Source organism: Macaca thibetana, chromosome 8 (assembly GCF_024542745.1).
Source record: "Macaca thibetana thibetana isolate TM-01 chromosome 8, ASM2454274v1, whole genome shotgun sequence".
NCBI classification, from domain to species: domain Eukaryota; kingdom Metazoa; phylum Chordata; class Mammalia; order Primates; family Cercopithecidae; genus Macaca; species Macaca thibetana.
In genome coordinates this window covers 21,761,883-21,776,529 of record NC_065585.1, presented here as the reverse complement: position 1 = coordinate 21,776,529, position 14,647 = coordinate 21,761,883, and the positions used below count along the sequence as shown (strand labels likewise).

Here is a 14,647-nt window from a genome sequence, read left to right as displayed (position 1 = left end):
GCATGGTGGTACATGCCTATAGTCCCAGCTGCTTGGGCGGCTGAAGTTGGAGGATTGTTTGAGCCCAAGAGGCAGAAGTTGCAGTGAACAGAGATCATGCCACTGAAATCCAGCCTGGATGACAGAGGAAGACTCTGTCTCAAAACAAACAAACAAACCCAGCCACATCAATTTTATCTACTGTCAATGTAGTTTTCCCAGCAGGGTTGAGTAGTTGTCACAGAGACCAAGATTGTATGGGCCCCTGTGTAGGCTAAAGTATTTAACTATCTGGTATTTGGTTCTTTAAATAAGAAGTCTGCTGATCTATGACTTAGAACAATACACTCAACGATAAATGAGAAAAATAAGGCCAGAAGAGGGGAAGAGACTTTTCTTTCTTTTTTTTTTGTTTTTGAGATGCAGTCTTTTTGTCACCCAGGTTGGAGTGCAGTGGCATGATCTCGGCTCACTGCAACCTCTGCCTCCGCCTCCTGGGTTCAAGCAATTCTCCTGCCTCAGCCTCCGGTGCAGCTGGAACTACAGGCGTGTACTACCACGCCCAGCTAATTTTTGTATTTTTAGTAGAGACGGGGTGTCACCACATTGGCCAGGCTAGTCTCGAACTCCTGACCTCGTGATCCACCCACCTCAGCCTCCCAAAGGGCTGGGATTACAGGTGTGAGCTACCATGCCCGGCTGTGAAAAGACTTTTCTAAGGATATACATCTAATTGTTGTGAAAGCCAGGATAAGAACCCAGATTTCTTGATATCTAAGCAAGTACCTGTACCGCTAAATAGTATTCTTGTTAAAAAGAAAACGATACAAGAAAAATAAAACAAATCTGATTCAAACCAAAACATATTATACAGCCAGAAGATTAACATTTAAAATATTCACACTAGAAAGTATAGCCTAGACTACTATTGCTAATTACTCAAATACACTTAGAACTCATGTCAAAGAAGCCCTTGCAAAAGGCTTGCATTCAGTGTATCAGCCACTGGAAAAAAAAAAAAAAATCCATTAACTTAGTCAATGCTTATTTTTGACCAAAATAAATTTCTGGCCCCATTATCCACAATTTTGCTTTGTATGATTAAATAATGTTTGGCTTTTCTAAAATCCAAACAAACCTACTGTCAAGGGTTCCAGAAGATTCAAATGAGGACAATTCTAAATAGAAAATTTGCGGAGCAGGGTCCGTGGAATAAATATAAAAAATCTTGAACTTAACCTACAATAAGGGACAGAAAAATGATCAGGGTGGGTAAGAGTTGTTCATGCCACTCAGCAAGAATCATAGCAGACTCTTATTTTGCTTAAAAATGAAAGGGTATCATATGCTTTAGTTTGTTACATTTAATCTTCAAAATATCTCATTACCAAGCAACTGTCTATCTGCCCCAGTTTTGCAGATGAGCAAACAGACTAACAAGTTAAGTATCTTGCCAAAGGTCACAAGCTACTAAGTAGTGAATTGGAGGCTCAAATTTAGGTCTGTTTGATGCCACAGCTTGTAACTATCCTTACTAGCTCAATAGTAAACATACTACTATTGTTTTCTAATTAACTAACATCTGCGCTCTGAAAGGCAAGCAAAAAGCAATAAACTAGGATGCAATTTGTTGTTTAGAAATTTTGAAATATCTTTTAAAATTAGTAAATTATTTTAATTGAAAAAGACGTACCTTTTCCTTCATTTTCATCAGAAATATGTATTATCTGAGAGCTAGAAGCATCTCCATTGCAAGCAGTCTTCTCTCTCCTTAATTCTGTACATGCTGTAGTCTTCCTAGAGTCTTCAAGCTCATTCTCGATATTACAAGTATTTGAATTATTTCTCAATTCCAGTTTGCTTTCAGAGGCATTTTGCTGCTTTTCGTTTTCTTCCACTGAAGACTCTCCTGTGTTTCCGGTCTCATTATGATCTACACTTGTGTCTTGAGTTTCCTCTGTGTCACTCTCAATTTTGTGATCCATGGCATTCTGGCTATCATCCTTTGCCTGTGAAATCTTCCTTCGCTTTTTTATGGTGCCTAAGTACCATTTTGACTTTTTGCGAATTTTCCTCTTCAACTGAGCTTCAAGAAATTTAAAGAAAAATGATGAAAGAACATTCAACCATTTTCTAAAATTTGAAGAGTGAAAAACCCTGATATATGAAAGGATAGTGAGAAACCACAGTAGTTTTGTATGGTTAAAATACAGAAACAAGAATAGAGCATACTGTGAGAAGGTGGAGGAAGTGGGTAAGGCCCAGATCATAAAATGGTAAAAATTATTTTACCTTGAATACTTTTAATCTTGAATAATTTTAAGGAGGGTACTGACATGATCTGTCTGATGAATATTTTGCAAACATTACTTTGGCAGCAGTATGAGAAATGGACTGGAAGAAGGGCCAAACTTGAAATAGGCTACACTTATTGAGTGAGCATTTATCATATACTAGAAACTATCTTACTACATTGCCTAGACTGGAGTGCAATGGCTATACACAAGCACAGTCATGGCGCACTACAACCCCAAACTTCTGGGTTCAAGTGATCCTCCTACCTCAGCCACCTGAGTAGCTACAACTACAGGCGTATCCCACTGCATCAAGCATATACTAGGAATTCTTCTAAGTCCCTTATGTATGCTTACTCATTAAAATTTCACTTTAACCCGGGAAGGCATGGCGGCTCACGCCTGTAATCCCAGCACTTTGGGAGGCTGAGGTGGGCGGCTCACGAGGTCAGGAGATCGAGACCATCCTGGCTAACACGGTGAAACCCCATCGCTACTCAAAATACAAAAAAATTTGCCGGGCATGGTAGCGGACGCCTGTAGTCCCAGCTACTCGCAGGAGAATGGTGTGAACCCGGGAAGCAGAGCTTGCAGCGAGTCGAGATCATGTCACTGCACTCCAGCCTGGGCAACAGAGCGAGACTCCGTCTCAAAAACAAAAACAAAAATTTCACTTTAACCCAATGAAGTTTGCTACCATTATCATCGTCAGTTTACAGATGAAGAAACTAAGGTACAGAGAGGTTAAATATTCTGTCTAGACTAGATGCAATATAACCACACAGCAGGCAATATAACCACACAGCAGAAGTCCTGGAAAGAAGTGGTAAAACTTTTAGGTAGTAGAAATGACAAAGGACAATTAAAGATTACCTTTCTCCCCAGTGGTTTTTTTCTTTTATTTCTTTCTTTCTTCTTTTGAGACAGGGTCTTGCTCTGTCACCCAGGCTGGAGTGCTGTGGCATAATCAATAGTTCACTGCAGCCTTGAACTCCTGGGCTTAAGCAATCATCCTGCCTCAGTCTCCCAAGAAGGTAGGGCTACAAATGTGTGCCACCATGCCTGGCTAGTGTTTTGTTTGGTTTTATAGAGATGGGGTCTTGCTCTGTTGCCCAGACTGGTCTTAAACTCCTGGCCTCAAGCAATCCTACCACCTTGGCCTCCCAAAGTGCTGGGATTACAGACACAAGCCACAGTGCCTGGCCTCTGTCCAGTGATTTTCTTAATGGTGTCTGGGAGCTTGTCTGCTGCCTCTTGGTTGTCAGAAGCTGCTTCTCTTGTTATCTTGATTTCTCTTTTTTTTTTTTTGAGATGGAGTCTCACTCTGTCCCCCAGGCTGGAGTGCTGTGGTGCAATCTCGGCTCACTGCAAGCTCCAGCTCTGGGGTTCACGCCCTTCTTCTGCCTCAGCCTCCCAAGTAGCTGTACTATAGGTGCCCACCACCATGCCTGGCTAATTTTTTGTATTTTTAGTAGTGATGGGGTTTCACCGTGTTAGCCAGGATGGTCTCGATCACCTGACCTCGTGATCCGCCCACCTTGGCCTCCCAAACTGCTGGGATTACAGGCGTGAGCCACCGCGCCTGGCCCTATCTTGATATTTTTAAAGCCAAACCTTTCTAAAATTATCAAACTATCTTTTGCTGGCATTAAATTCCTTCTACTTTGTCATATAATGACTTCATTTTTTCTAGAATTGTATTAGAATCTAGAATTGTATTAGAATACATTTTTCTAGAAATGTATTAGTATGCCTTTCTTATAGCAATCTTGCATCCGGATAAAAGCTGCATTTTCAATATCAGACAAAAGGTATTTCACAAAAAGTACAAAGTTTTTGCATCTGCTAGTGTAGCTGCAACAACAGCTTCACAAATTTCCTTCTTTTCTTTCTTTATTTTTTGAGACAGTCTTGCTCTATTGCCCAGGCTGGAAGGCAGTGGCATGATCTCAGCTCACTGCAACCTCTGCCCTGCCGGGTTCAAGCAATTCTCTTGCCTTAGTCCCCTGAGGAGCTGAGATTTCAGGAGGAGCTGGGATTACAACAGGTGTGCACGACCATGCCCAGCTAGTTGTTGCATTTTTAGTAGAGACGGGGTTTCACCATGTTGGTCAGGCTGGTCTTGAGCTCCTGACCTCAGGCGATCTGCCCACCTTGACCTCCCAAAGTGCTGGGATTACACGTGTGAGCCACTGCGCCCAGTATTCTTTTCTTTCTTTTGAGACAAGGGTCTCGCTTCGTTAGCCAGGCTGCAGTGCAGTGATGCAATCTGGCTCACTGCAAACTCCACCTCCTGGGTTCAAGTGATTCTTATGCCTTAGCCTCCCCAGTGGCTGGGATTACAGGCACTCTCTACCACACCTGGCTAATTTTTTAAATTTGTAGTAGAGACGGGGTTTCACCATGTTGACCAGGCTTGTCTCAAATTCTTGACCTCAAGTGATCCACCCGCCTCAGCCTCCCAAAGTGCTGGGTTTACAGGCGTGAGCCACCACGCCTGGCTCTTTATTATTATTATTGTTTTCAATGGTCCTTACACTGGATTCATTTGTCTTGAAAGGGCAGGATACTACAGCTGCAGACCTCAATCTATGGCACGTATCAAGCAATTCAACTTTATCTTAGAAGGTTATGACTTTCTCTGCTTCTTGGGAGCACTTCCAGCATTACTAGTGGCACCTCCTATGTGTCCTGTGGTGTTATTCAAGGTTTTTTGTACTATGCTAAACACAATAAAAAATAAAAAATACTTGAGAACTGCAAATCACTTTCTACTGCAATAAGCAATTTACTGGAGAGGTCAATTGCTCACTGCATCACACATCATTTTAAGCAGATATTCACGAAACTTGAGCTCACCCCAACAGCAACAGGAGGTGGCTCCGAAATCATGGTAGTACAGTTATGTACTACAGTTAATTTTATGCAGTTGTGATTTATTTATTTCTTGTTTTTTTGAGATGGAGTCTCGCTCTGTTGCTCAGGCAGGAGTGCAGTGGCGCGATCTCGGCTCACTGCAAGCTCCACCTCCCGGGTTCACGCCATTCTCCTGCCTCAGCCTCCCAAGTAGCTGGGACTACAGGCGCCCGCCACCATGCCCGGCTAATTTTTTGGATTTTTAGTAGAGATGGGGTTTCACTGTGTTAGCCAGGATGGTCTTGATCTCCTGACCTCGTGATCTGCCTGCCTTGGCCTCCCAAAGTGCTGGGATTACAGGCGTGAGCCACTGCCCCCGACCTAGTTGTCATTTAATACTGAATCTTTATATTTGTTTACATTTCTCTTGACCGCAAATGGTGCTATGTACGATCTGTGTTTGTGTGTTAAGTTTTGATAAATCTTAACTTTTTAAAATAGACTTGTGTATATTTTATAGTGGTAAGTGATAAAATAGACTACTGTCTATACATATTGTATGCATCTGTGACATACCTAATTTTTTCACTATTTCTAGGCTATGCAATTCAATCTGCAAGTTTTTTCAAACTGTTGCAAAGTCCAAAAAAATTTCCAAGATATTTATTGAAAAAAATCCACACATATGTGGACCTGTGCACCTCAAACTCGTTATTATTCAAGGGTCAATTGTACTCAGAACATAAACATCAAATGAATATCCATCCACAAACAGAAGAAACTCACATAATCGGCACCCAGATTGAGAAACAGAATATATACTAACATTCCAAATCACCCTTATTCTAATTCTAGTCATAATATCCTAAAAGGTAAACAATATCCTGATTTATAACAGCATGGATTAGTTTTGCCCATTTTTGACTTCATACATAAAAATTTTAAATATATATTTTAAAATTTATGTCACATGTGAATATATCTAGGATTCACTCAACATTGGGAGGTTCATCTATGCTGTTGTATGTAGTTGACGTTTAAGGATTCTCATTGTATAATAATTCATATCTTTCCATTCTACTGGTAATGGGCATTTGAGCTACTCCCAGTGTTGAACCATGACTTTTAATGGCAAAACTGCAACCACTTTTGTACCAATCTAATATTATGAATATTGCTTCTTTGAATATTCTTGTACATGTTTTTTGGTGGATACAAAATATGTAATCCTATTGGGTAATCTATCAAACGATTGTTTTAAGGGAGCCAATTTCCATGTCATTAATTTCCACACATATATATTCTTGCTTAAAGTTGATTTGACTGTCAGCATTCTGGTACTGAAGGCCTCTTGCTAATTTTCTTCTCTTCTCTTTCCTTTCCTAGCTGCCTCCTCCCATTTCTTCAAAAGAAGGGTTTACTCTTTCTCTATCTCAAATCAATTACCCGAGGATGGACAAACTTGCAATAGAAGGTTCTAACCCCAGCAAACACCGCTAACCCTAACCTTAACACGCACACAGAGATCTAAAAAGGTAGTGAGGAATGGCCGGACGCGGTGGCTCACGCCTGTAATCCAAGCACTTTGGGAGGCTGAGGCAGGCAGATCATGAGATCAGGAGATCGAGACCATCCTGGCTAACACGGTGAAAACCCATCTAAAAAAAAAAAATTAGCCAGGCTTAGTGGCAGGCACCTATAGTCGCAGCTACTTGGGAGGCTGACGCAGGAGAATGGCATGAACCTGGGACGCAGCGGTTGCAGTGAGCCGAGATTGCGCCACCGCACTCCAGCCTGAGTGACAGAGCGAGATTCTGTCTCAAAAAAAAAAAAAAAAAAAAAAAAAGTAGTGAGGAATTACAATGCCAAAATCTGGGAAAACAAATGAATAACAGAGGCTAAGAAGCTGAGCAGAGTCTGACAATGGGGCTTAAAGAACAAAAATTGGAATTAAAAGTCTGCCAAGGAGGGCAGGCCTCAGAAAACCCTACAGACTTTGAATTGGTAATCTCTGGAGTTACCTCTTAAGAATAACGGGGGAGTAGGAAATAGACCAGAATTTACAGACATCAGTTTCAAATCCAGTCAGTCCACAATTAGATGGTGGCTTTTGGGTTGCAAGTGGTACATTATAAACTTGGATTTATTTCAAGAATGCAAAGTTGTCTTAATAGTAAGAAAATCAATGTAATTCATTGCTTTAACACAAATAAAGGAAAATAAAGGAGAAAGTGAATGGCATTAGTAAAGAATAAAGTTATAATTTCATAAACAAAAACTACTTGAGTACTTACCAGGAGTGCTGCAAGCCATGGGAGTACTTGGTGTCTTTAGCTTTTCATTCTGCTCTGGGTCTGATCTTTTGTCACCAGCAAGAGTGGAATTTTGCTTTGGCATCACATGGTAGTAAGACGGGGCATATTTGGAGGAGCTACAACCTTATAAACAGATATGTGGGATGTCAAAAGGATTTCCAGATTTCAAAATTACATGAAGGATTAACTAAAAGTACAAAATACATCTGAAGCATCCTTTTCAGATGCTTCTGAAATTCATATATTCTGAAATTCATTCATAATATTAGGTTGGTACAAATCAACCAAATCACTTTCCTACCTCTTTTCTTTCTAGATTCCTGAATTTCTTCACAGAGCTGCTCAAAGTCTTCATCAAGTTCTTCTTTAATTATGGCATAGGCAGTATCTCTTAAAGCACAGGCTCTATGCCTAATAAGACGATCTATGAAGTGAATAAAAATTATAATTTTTAATTTCCCCCTTTCAATAATATAACAAAAATAAACTCAGCATATTGGTCTAAGATAGTAGTAGCTCTTACAATTCCTTTTTGTCCTATTCTGTTTCTGGTGCTAATCTAATGTTCTGGACATCTGATTCAATACGGCAGACTAAACCCAAACAATTTTACTCTCTGTCCTGTTTAGATCCCTTTGAAATATCGGGGGAAAAAAAAAAATCAATAGCAAGAAATCAAACAATAACAAAAATTAAAAGAGAAGGCTATCAGTGTCATCAGTGAACAAGGAATGTGAAAGAATTTTGCAAGAGGTATATAGAGGTTGTTATTGTATTGACAAAGAAACTAGACAAAGACAATGAAAAAACAACCCTCCACAGGAAACACTGGGAAAATTCTAAGCTCAGAGTATGAATACTACAAACTGGAATATGATCTGAGGCAGAAGACGGAATAAGTGAATGCAGGATTGCTTGAGCCACATCAATACTCCTCAAAGGACAAGAGTCTGCAAAATTCACTCCCAGGTTATACAGTATATTACACGCAGAATGTTGAAGTGGGCTTTCTAAAATGGCATTTGGGCCTGAAGAAAGTCAGGGCAAGGTCTAAGTAGTGATTCCTGAACCCAGCAGCATCAGTGTCACAGGGAAACTCATTGGAAATGCAAATTCTCAGGGTCCACACCTACAGAATCAGAAACCCTACAGATGGGGTCCAGTGATCTGTATTTTATGAAGTCCTTTAGGAGACTGTGATGTCCACTAACATTTGACACCACTAGCCTGAAGTAATTTTAGACTGCCACAATAGACAGAAAGGGAGCAGCAGCAGCAGCATGACTGCAATGCAACAGTGAAAGCCCTCTGCCTCCAGGGTACCTCGTTCCTTCTTCCTACATACAATGGAGTGTTCTCATCTTGTTAGTCTGTTTCCCACTGGTTAACTCCAGAACTCTGAACTACAGGGATATGCCTAGGGAAGGTGAGCTAGAGGACTGGGAGGGAAAGAATAGTAAGCTTTTCAATTGTTGAAAACATTTTCAGTAGTTTCCTATAGTAATCAATCTATCTAACAAGAACCACCAATTTAAAAACAGAAAGCCAATGTACTGGAGGGGAAATTAATACAGAAAACAACTATTTTTAAAATGTATTTTTTTATCCACTGGTGAGAGTTAAAGAACTCTGCATCCGTAAGAACAGGAAGCGATCAAAAAATTAAATAAGCACCCAAGAAAGAACATTTCTTGGAAATGGACAAGCTGCAGAACAAACACATCATTAAAAATCCTTTATACATTTTCTTTTTAAAAATTTGTAAAAATTTATGGGGTGCAAGTGTAATTCTGTTACAGGCACAGACTACACATGAAGTCAGGGCTTTGGGGGTATCCACCACCCAAATAACATACATTGCACCCATTAAATTTTATATTAATAGAGGGGATAGGTGAGAGCAGAAGGGGTATATGCATAGAAAAAGTTCTGGAAAGATATCCTCAAACAGTGTCTGCCTTTGGAGAAAGGAAATGGAGGACTGGATTTTTAAAAATATTACTATTAGTAAGTCCTATATTATATTGCTTTTGTAATGAAAAGTATAATGGTCTTAACTAATAGAATATTTTAAAAACCATTTCATTACAGAGTGCCTACTTTTCCACTTTGAGGAAAAGCACTGATATACAAAATATACAAGCCATTTTGTGTCTCGTTAGAGGATCTATCATGTAATTGTTAATAAACAGGGATTTGGGAATGAAAGAAACCTGCATTCAAATTCTCACTCTGCCCCTTCCTGGAAGTGTGACCTTGAGCAATGTTTTTCACCTTTCTACACTTCATTTTTACCATTTGTAAAATGGGGATAAGGTTGTTGTAAGGATTAAATAGTATTTTGATTATGTTTATAATATAGCACCTGACATAAAAATCAACCCTAAGTAATTATTAACTGCCCCCCAACTCCACCCCCTGAAAAAAAATTCACTAATGCTCACCTCCAGGATCTCTATCTGGATTGTATTCTAAGGCATTACTACAGATTAGATCAATATCTCTCAAATAGTCTTTCACAGTCAGATACTTGTGTAGATCAATTTTACTGATTACAGATGAAAGGTCCATTGGTTGCTTTATTACAGTGACATAATCAGGAACCTAAAATTCAAGCAAATGATCAAATCACAAAATTAACTCTAAACATAACATGTGACTCAAATTTCTCTGCTAGGCAATACAGGAGATAGAGAATAAATACGTAAGAGGTTATGATAATATATTTAACATAAAACCTTTGACTTGATCTAAGGCTGTTATTGTTTTGTATTTGTTTCCTATCCTTGGGCAGCTGTATTCTCCAGTAACAGCCTATATTCTTTCCTCATCCAATTGCCACCCATCCTTCAGGGCAACTTAAGACCTGGCTCTCCAGGTCTCTTCCAACTGTGCAGGTCATAATAATATCATGCCTGTTATCCCCAGCACTTTGGGAGGCTGAGACAGGAAGATTGCTTGAGGCCAAGAGTTTGAGACTAGGCTGGGCAACATAGCAAGACCCTATCTCGACAAGGTTGCAGTGAAAGATGATTGTGTCACTGCACTCCAGCCTGGGCAACAGAGTGAGGCCCCAACCCTTACTACAAAAACAAAACAAAACAAAACGAAAAACCAAAAAACAAAAACAAAAAAACAAAACAAAAAAAAAACCCCACACAACAAAAAAAGGGCCGGGAATGGTGGCTCATGCCTGTCATCCCAGCACTTTCAGAAGCCGAGGCAGGTGGATCACCTGAGGTCAGGAGTTTGAGACCAGCCTCGCCAACATGGAGAAACCCTGTCTCTACTAAAAATACAAAAATTAGCTGGGCGTGGTGGCACATGCCTGTAGTCCCAGCTACTTGGGAGGCTGAGGCAGGAGAATTGCTTGAACCTGGTAGGTGGAGGCTGCAATGAGCCGATATCGCGCCATTGCACTCTGGCCTGGGCAACAGGAGCAAAACTGTGTCTCAAAAAAATAACAGGCCGGGCGCGGTGGCTCAAGCCTGTAATCCCAGCACTTTGGGAGGCCGAGACGGGTGGATCACGAGGTCAGGAGATCGAGACCATCCTGGCTAACCCGGTGAAACCCCGTCTCTACTAAAAAATACAAAAAACTAGCCGGGCGAGGCGCCGGGCGCCTGTAGTCCCAGCTACTCGGGAGGCTGAGGCAGGAGAATGGCGTGAACCCGGGAAGCGGAGCTTGCAGTGAGCTGAGATCCGGCCACTGCACTCCAGCCTGGGCGACAGAGTGAGACTCCGTCTCAAAAAAAAACAAAACAAAACAAAACAAAAAAAAACAAAAAAAAAACAAAATAAGACATTCTCAATTACTTCTGGAATGTTTAGGTTGGGGAGACAAAGTTAATTGTCTGCAGGAAAGGAAAATGTGTTACCCTGCTCTTAAAGTCTCCATGTGCTTAGGACACTAATCCGGTACATGTTTCCAAATAGATAAAACTAGTTCAGAGTGTAGGCAGAACCACATAAACTCTTCAAATATCCTTTGATTGTGAAGCATTATAGCCTAGAATACACTTGATCCAAAGATTAAATTAATACCTCATCAGGGTCAACAGGCTTAGTAAACACTCGGAATCGTTTGTCAATAGCAAGCCTATGCGTAACATTTCTTAAGAAAATCCTCAGTTCTCTAAATGTATCTTCTTCTTGTTCTTCTAGTCGTTTCACTTCTTCTGCTGTCAGTGATCTTGGCTCAGGTGGTGGTGCTACTGGGAGTACCTCCAAAGCCTGCAAAACTTCACATGAATGGAAGAGTTTAGTTATTGCTCCTCCATAACACTGAGGGTTAACAAGTGATTTAGTGAAAACAGAGTCAGGACTGGAGGGATTATCTTCCTTACATATGCAAGGAATCCAAAGATTTGGAATATAAAAGTACTACCATAATCTCTAACCCTACATCCCCTCAAGAAATCATTAGCAACTTATAATTTGGAATGCTAATTCCTACAAGTCATTACCTCTATTCCATTTTAAGATAATTTAAGAGGCGGCCAGGCACAGTGGCTCACACCTGTAATCCCATCACTTTGGGAGCCCGAGGTGGGAGGATCACGAGGTCAGGAGATCGAGACCATCCTGGCTGACATGGTGAAACCCCGTCTCTATTAAAAATACAAAAAATTAGCCGGGCATCGCGGCATGTGCCTGTAGTCCCAGCTACTCAGGAGGTTGAGGCCGGAGAATGGCATGAACCCGGGGGGCAGAGCTTGCAGTGAGCCAAGATCGTGCCACTACACTCCAGCCTGGGTGACAGAGAGGGACTCCGTCTCAAAAACAAACAAACAAACAAACAAACAAACAAACAAACAAACACCCAGATAATTTAAGAGGTTATTAAACTTTGAAATTGCATTATTTCCAGGATAAAAATATTCTAACTATAAAAAAGCCTTCTTTACTAGTTTTGAACTAATGAAAATGTATAATATGTTTCAAATATAACAAAAGGTTATTTTGTTTAAATAGATATCCAATGAGTACTCAGGATTAAAAAAAGGATTATTAGAGTCCTGCCACAATGAGCTGACAAACTACTAAGGGAGTAAGAGGCATAATTATATAATCGTAATGCCGTATTAGTAGTATTTTAAAAGTATGACAGGTCATAAAGGCAGAAGTAATTCATTTTGCCCATATAAGTTAGGAAAGGCTTCATAATAAAGAATAAATGAGGTATACTAAAAGGACAAGTATTTAGCCAGGTATGGTGGCATGAGCCTGTAGTCCTAGCTACTTGGGAGGCTGAGGTGGGAGAATGCTTGAGCCCAGGAGGTTGAGGCTGCAGTGAGCCTCGATCATGCCACTTCACTCCAGTGGGTGACACAGACCCTGCCTCAAAAAATAAAAATAAAAGAATAAGTAGTTCTTTAGACAGAGATGAGGGATAGAGATAGAAGCTTTACTAACAAGAGAGCAAGAATTAATAAAATAGTGAAAAGGTAAAATTATGTTACATATGGTTTAAAGATAGTGTTTTATAAGAAAAAATGTGGCGGTGGAGGGCTGAGCAGAACACAAGTGCTCAAAATGAGCTTAGAAAGATAGATTGGGGGGGCCGGGTGTGGTGGCTCACACCTGTAATCCCAGTACTTTGGGAGGCTGAGGCGGGTGGATCACGAGGTCAGGAGATCGGGACCACGGTGAAACCCTGTCTCTACTAAAAATACAAAAATTAAGCCAGGCATGGTGGTGGGCGCCTGTAGTCCCAGGTACTCAGGAGGCTGAGGCAGGAGAATGGAGTGAACTCAGGAGGCGGAGCTTGCAGTGAGCCGAGATGGCGCCACTGCACTCCAGCCTGGGCAACAGAGCAAGACTCCATCTCAAAAAAAAAAAAAAAAGAAAGACTGGGGCTATACTATGAAATACCTTGTGTACCTTAAGAACTTCAGTCTATTTTAATGGGAAGCATAGAGAGTTTTAAGCAGCAGATGCATCAACCTCATGACTGAGGTTTTGAGCTTGTGTTATCAGACATATGTCAATGCCATTAACTATTTCATTCCCATTTTCTCAAAATTATTAAATATTAACTTTGATATAGAAACTAACCTGCTTTCTTTTTTGATATAGGAGGCTTAGCAGCTTGTTTTAGAATTAAATCTTCAAAAAATTTTGTCCGTTCTTCTTTACCCGGTAACTGGACATTAAAAATCTCTCCATAATCACGGATAAACAATTCTTGCACCTTAAAAAAGAAAACAAATGCAATATATATCATATATACAGATGATCCCCAACTTACAATGGTTCAATTTACAATTTTTAGACTTTTCAACAGCATGAAAGTGGTATGTATTCAGTATGTCCCTCCACTTACAATTGGGTTATGTCCAAAAAACCCATCATATGTCAAGGAGCATCTGTACAGTATATACACAGATATATGCAGTATATATACACACATGCATATGAAATGCATGTGTTGGCCGGGTACGGTGGCTCAAGCCTGTAATCCCAGCACTTTGGGAGGCCGAGACGGGTGGATCACGAGGTCAGGAGATCGAGACCATCTTGGCTAACACGGTGAAACCCTGTCTCTACTAAAAAATACAAAAAACTAGCCGGGCAAGGTGGCGGGCGCCTGTAGTCCTAGCTACTCAGGAGGATGAGGCAAGAATATGGCGTAAACCCGGGAGGTGGAGCTTGCAGTGAGCTGAGATCCGGCCACTGCACTCCAGCCTGGGCGACAGAGCAAGACTCCGTCTCAAAAAAAAAAAAAAAAAAAAAAAAAGACATGCATGTGTCAGTCATTTAATACAATAGCAGGTTATTATACACATATTTTTAATGACAAGCTAAATTGTATATTTTTTAAACAAGTCTTTAAAGAATGTTAGATTTATGTATAAACCAGGTTTACAAGAGATTAAGGAACTAAAAATCATGAGAACTCAAGAATCCAAACTACAATTAATAAAGGAATTAACTTGATATTTTACTTTTTTCATTTTCTTTTTTTTTTTTTAAGAGACAAGGTCTCGCTCTGTCACTCAGGCTGATTGCAGTGGTACAATTGTAGCTCACTGCAACCTCAAACTGGGCTCAAGCAGTCCTCTTGTCACAGCCTCCTGAGTAGCTGACACTATAAGCACGCACCGCCACACTCAGCTAATTTTTAAACTTTTTGTAGAGATAGGGTCTCCTTGTGTTGCCCAGGCTGATCCCAAATTCCTAGGCATAAGTGATCCTCCTGCC

The 14,647-nt window shown here is 40.5% G+C and overlaps 1 protein-coding gene across 2 annotated transcripts in view; it reads right to left on the bottom strand.

Annotated features, from left to right (window-relative positions):
* The window catches only part of ATAD2 (ATPase family AAA domain containing 2), an 84,893-nt gene that overhangs the window by 15,346 nt on the left and 54,900 nt on the right, over positions 1-14,647 (bottom strand). For both annotated transcript variants that reach the window (XM_050801510.1, XM_050801511.1), the window contains exons 20-25: positions 13,502-13,637; positions 11,489-11,685; positions 9,889-10,048; positions 7,746-7,868; positions 7,424-7,567; positions 1,673-2,065 (exon numbers count right to left, since the gene is read on the bottom strand). In XM_050801510.1, the coding sequence (XP_050657467.1) occupies positions 1,673-2,065; positions 7,424-7,567; positions 7,746-7,868; positions 9,889-10,048; positions 11,489-11,685; positions 13,502-13,637 (1,153 nt within the window). The remainder of the gene's footprint in view (positions 1-1,672; positions 2,066-7,423; positions 7,568-7,745; positions 7,869-9,888; positions 10,049-11,488; positions 11,686-13,501; positions 13,638-14,647) is intronic.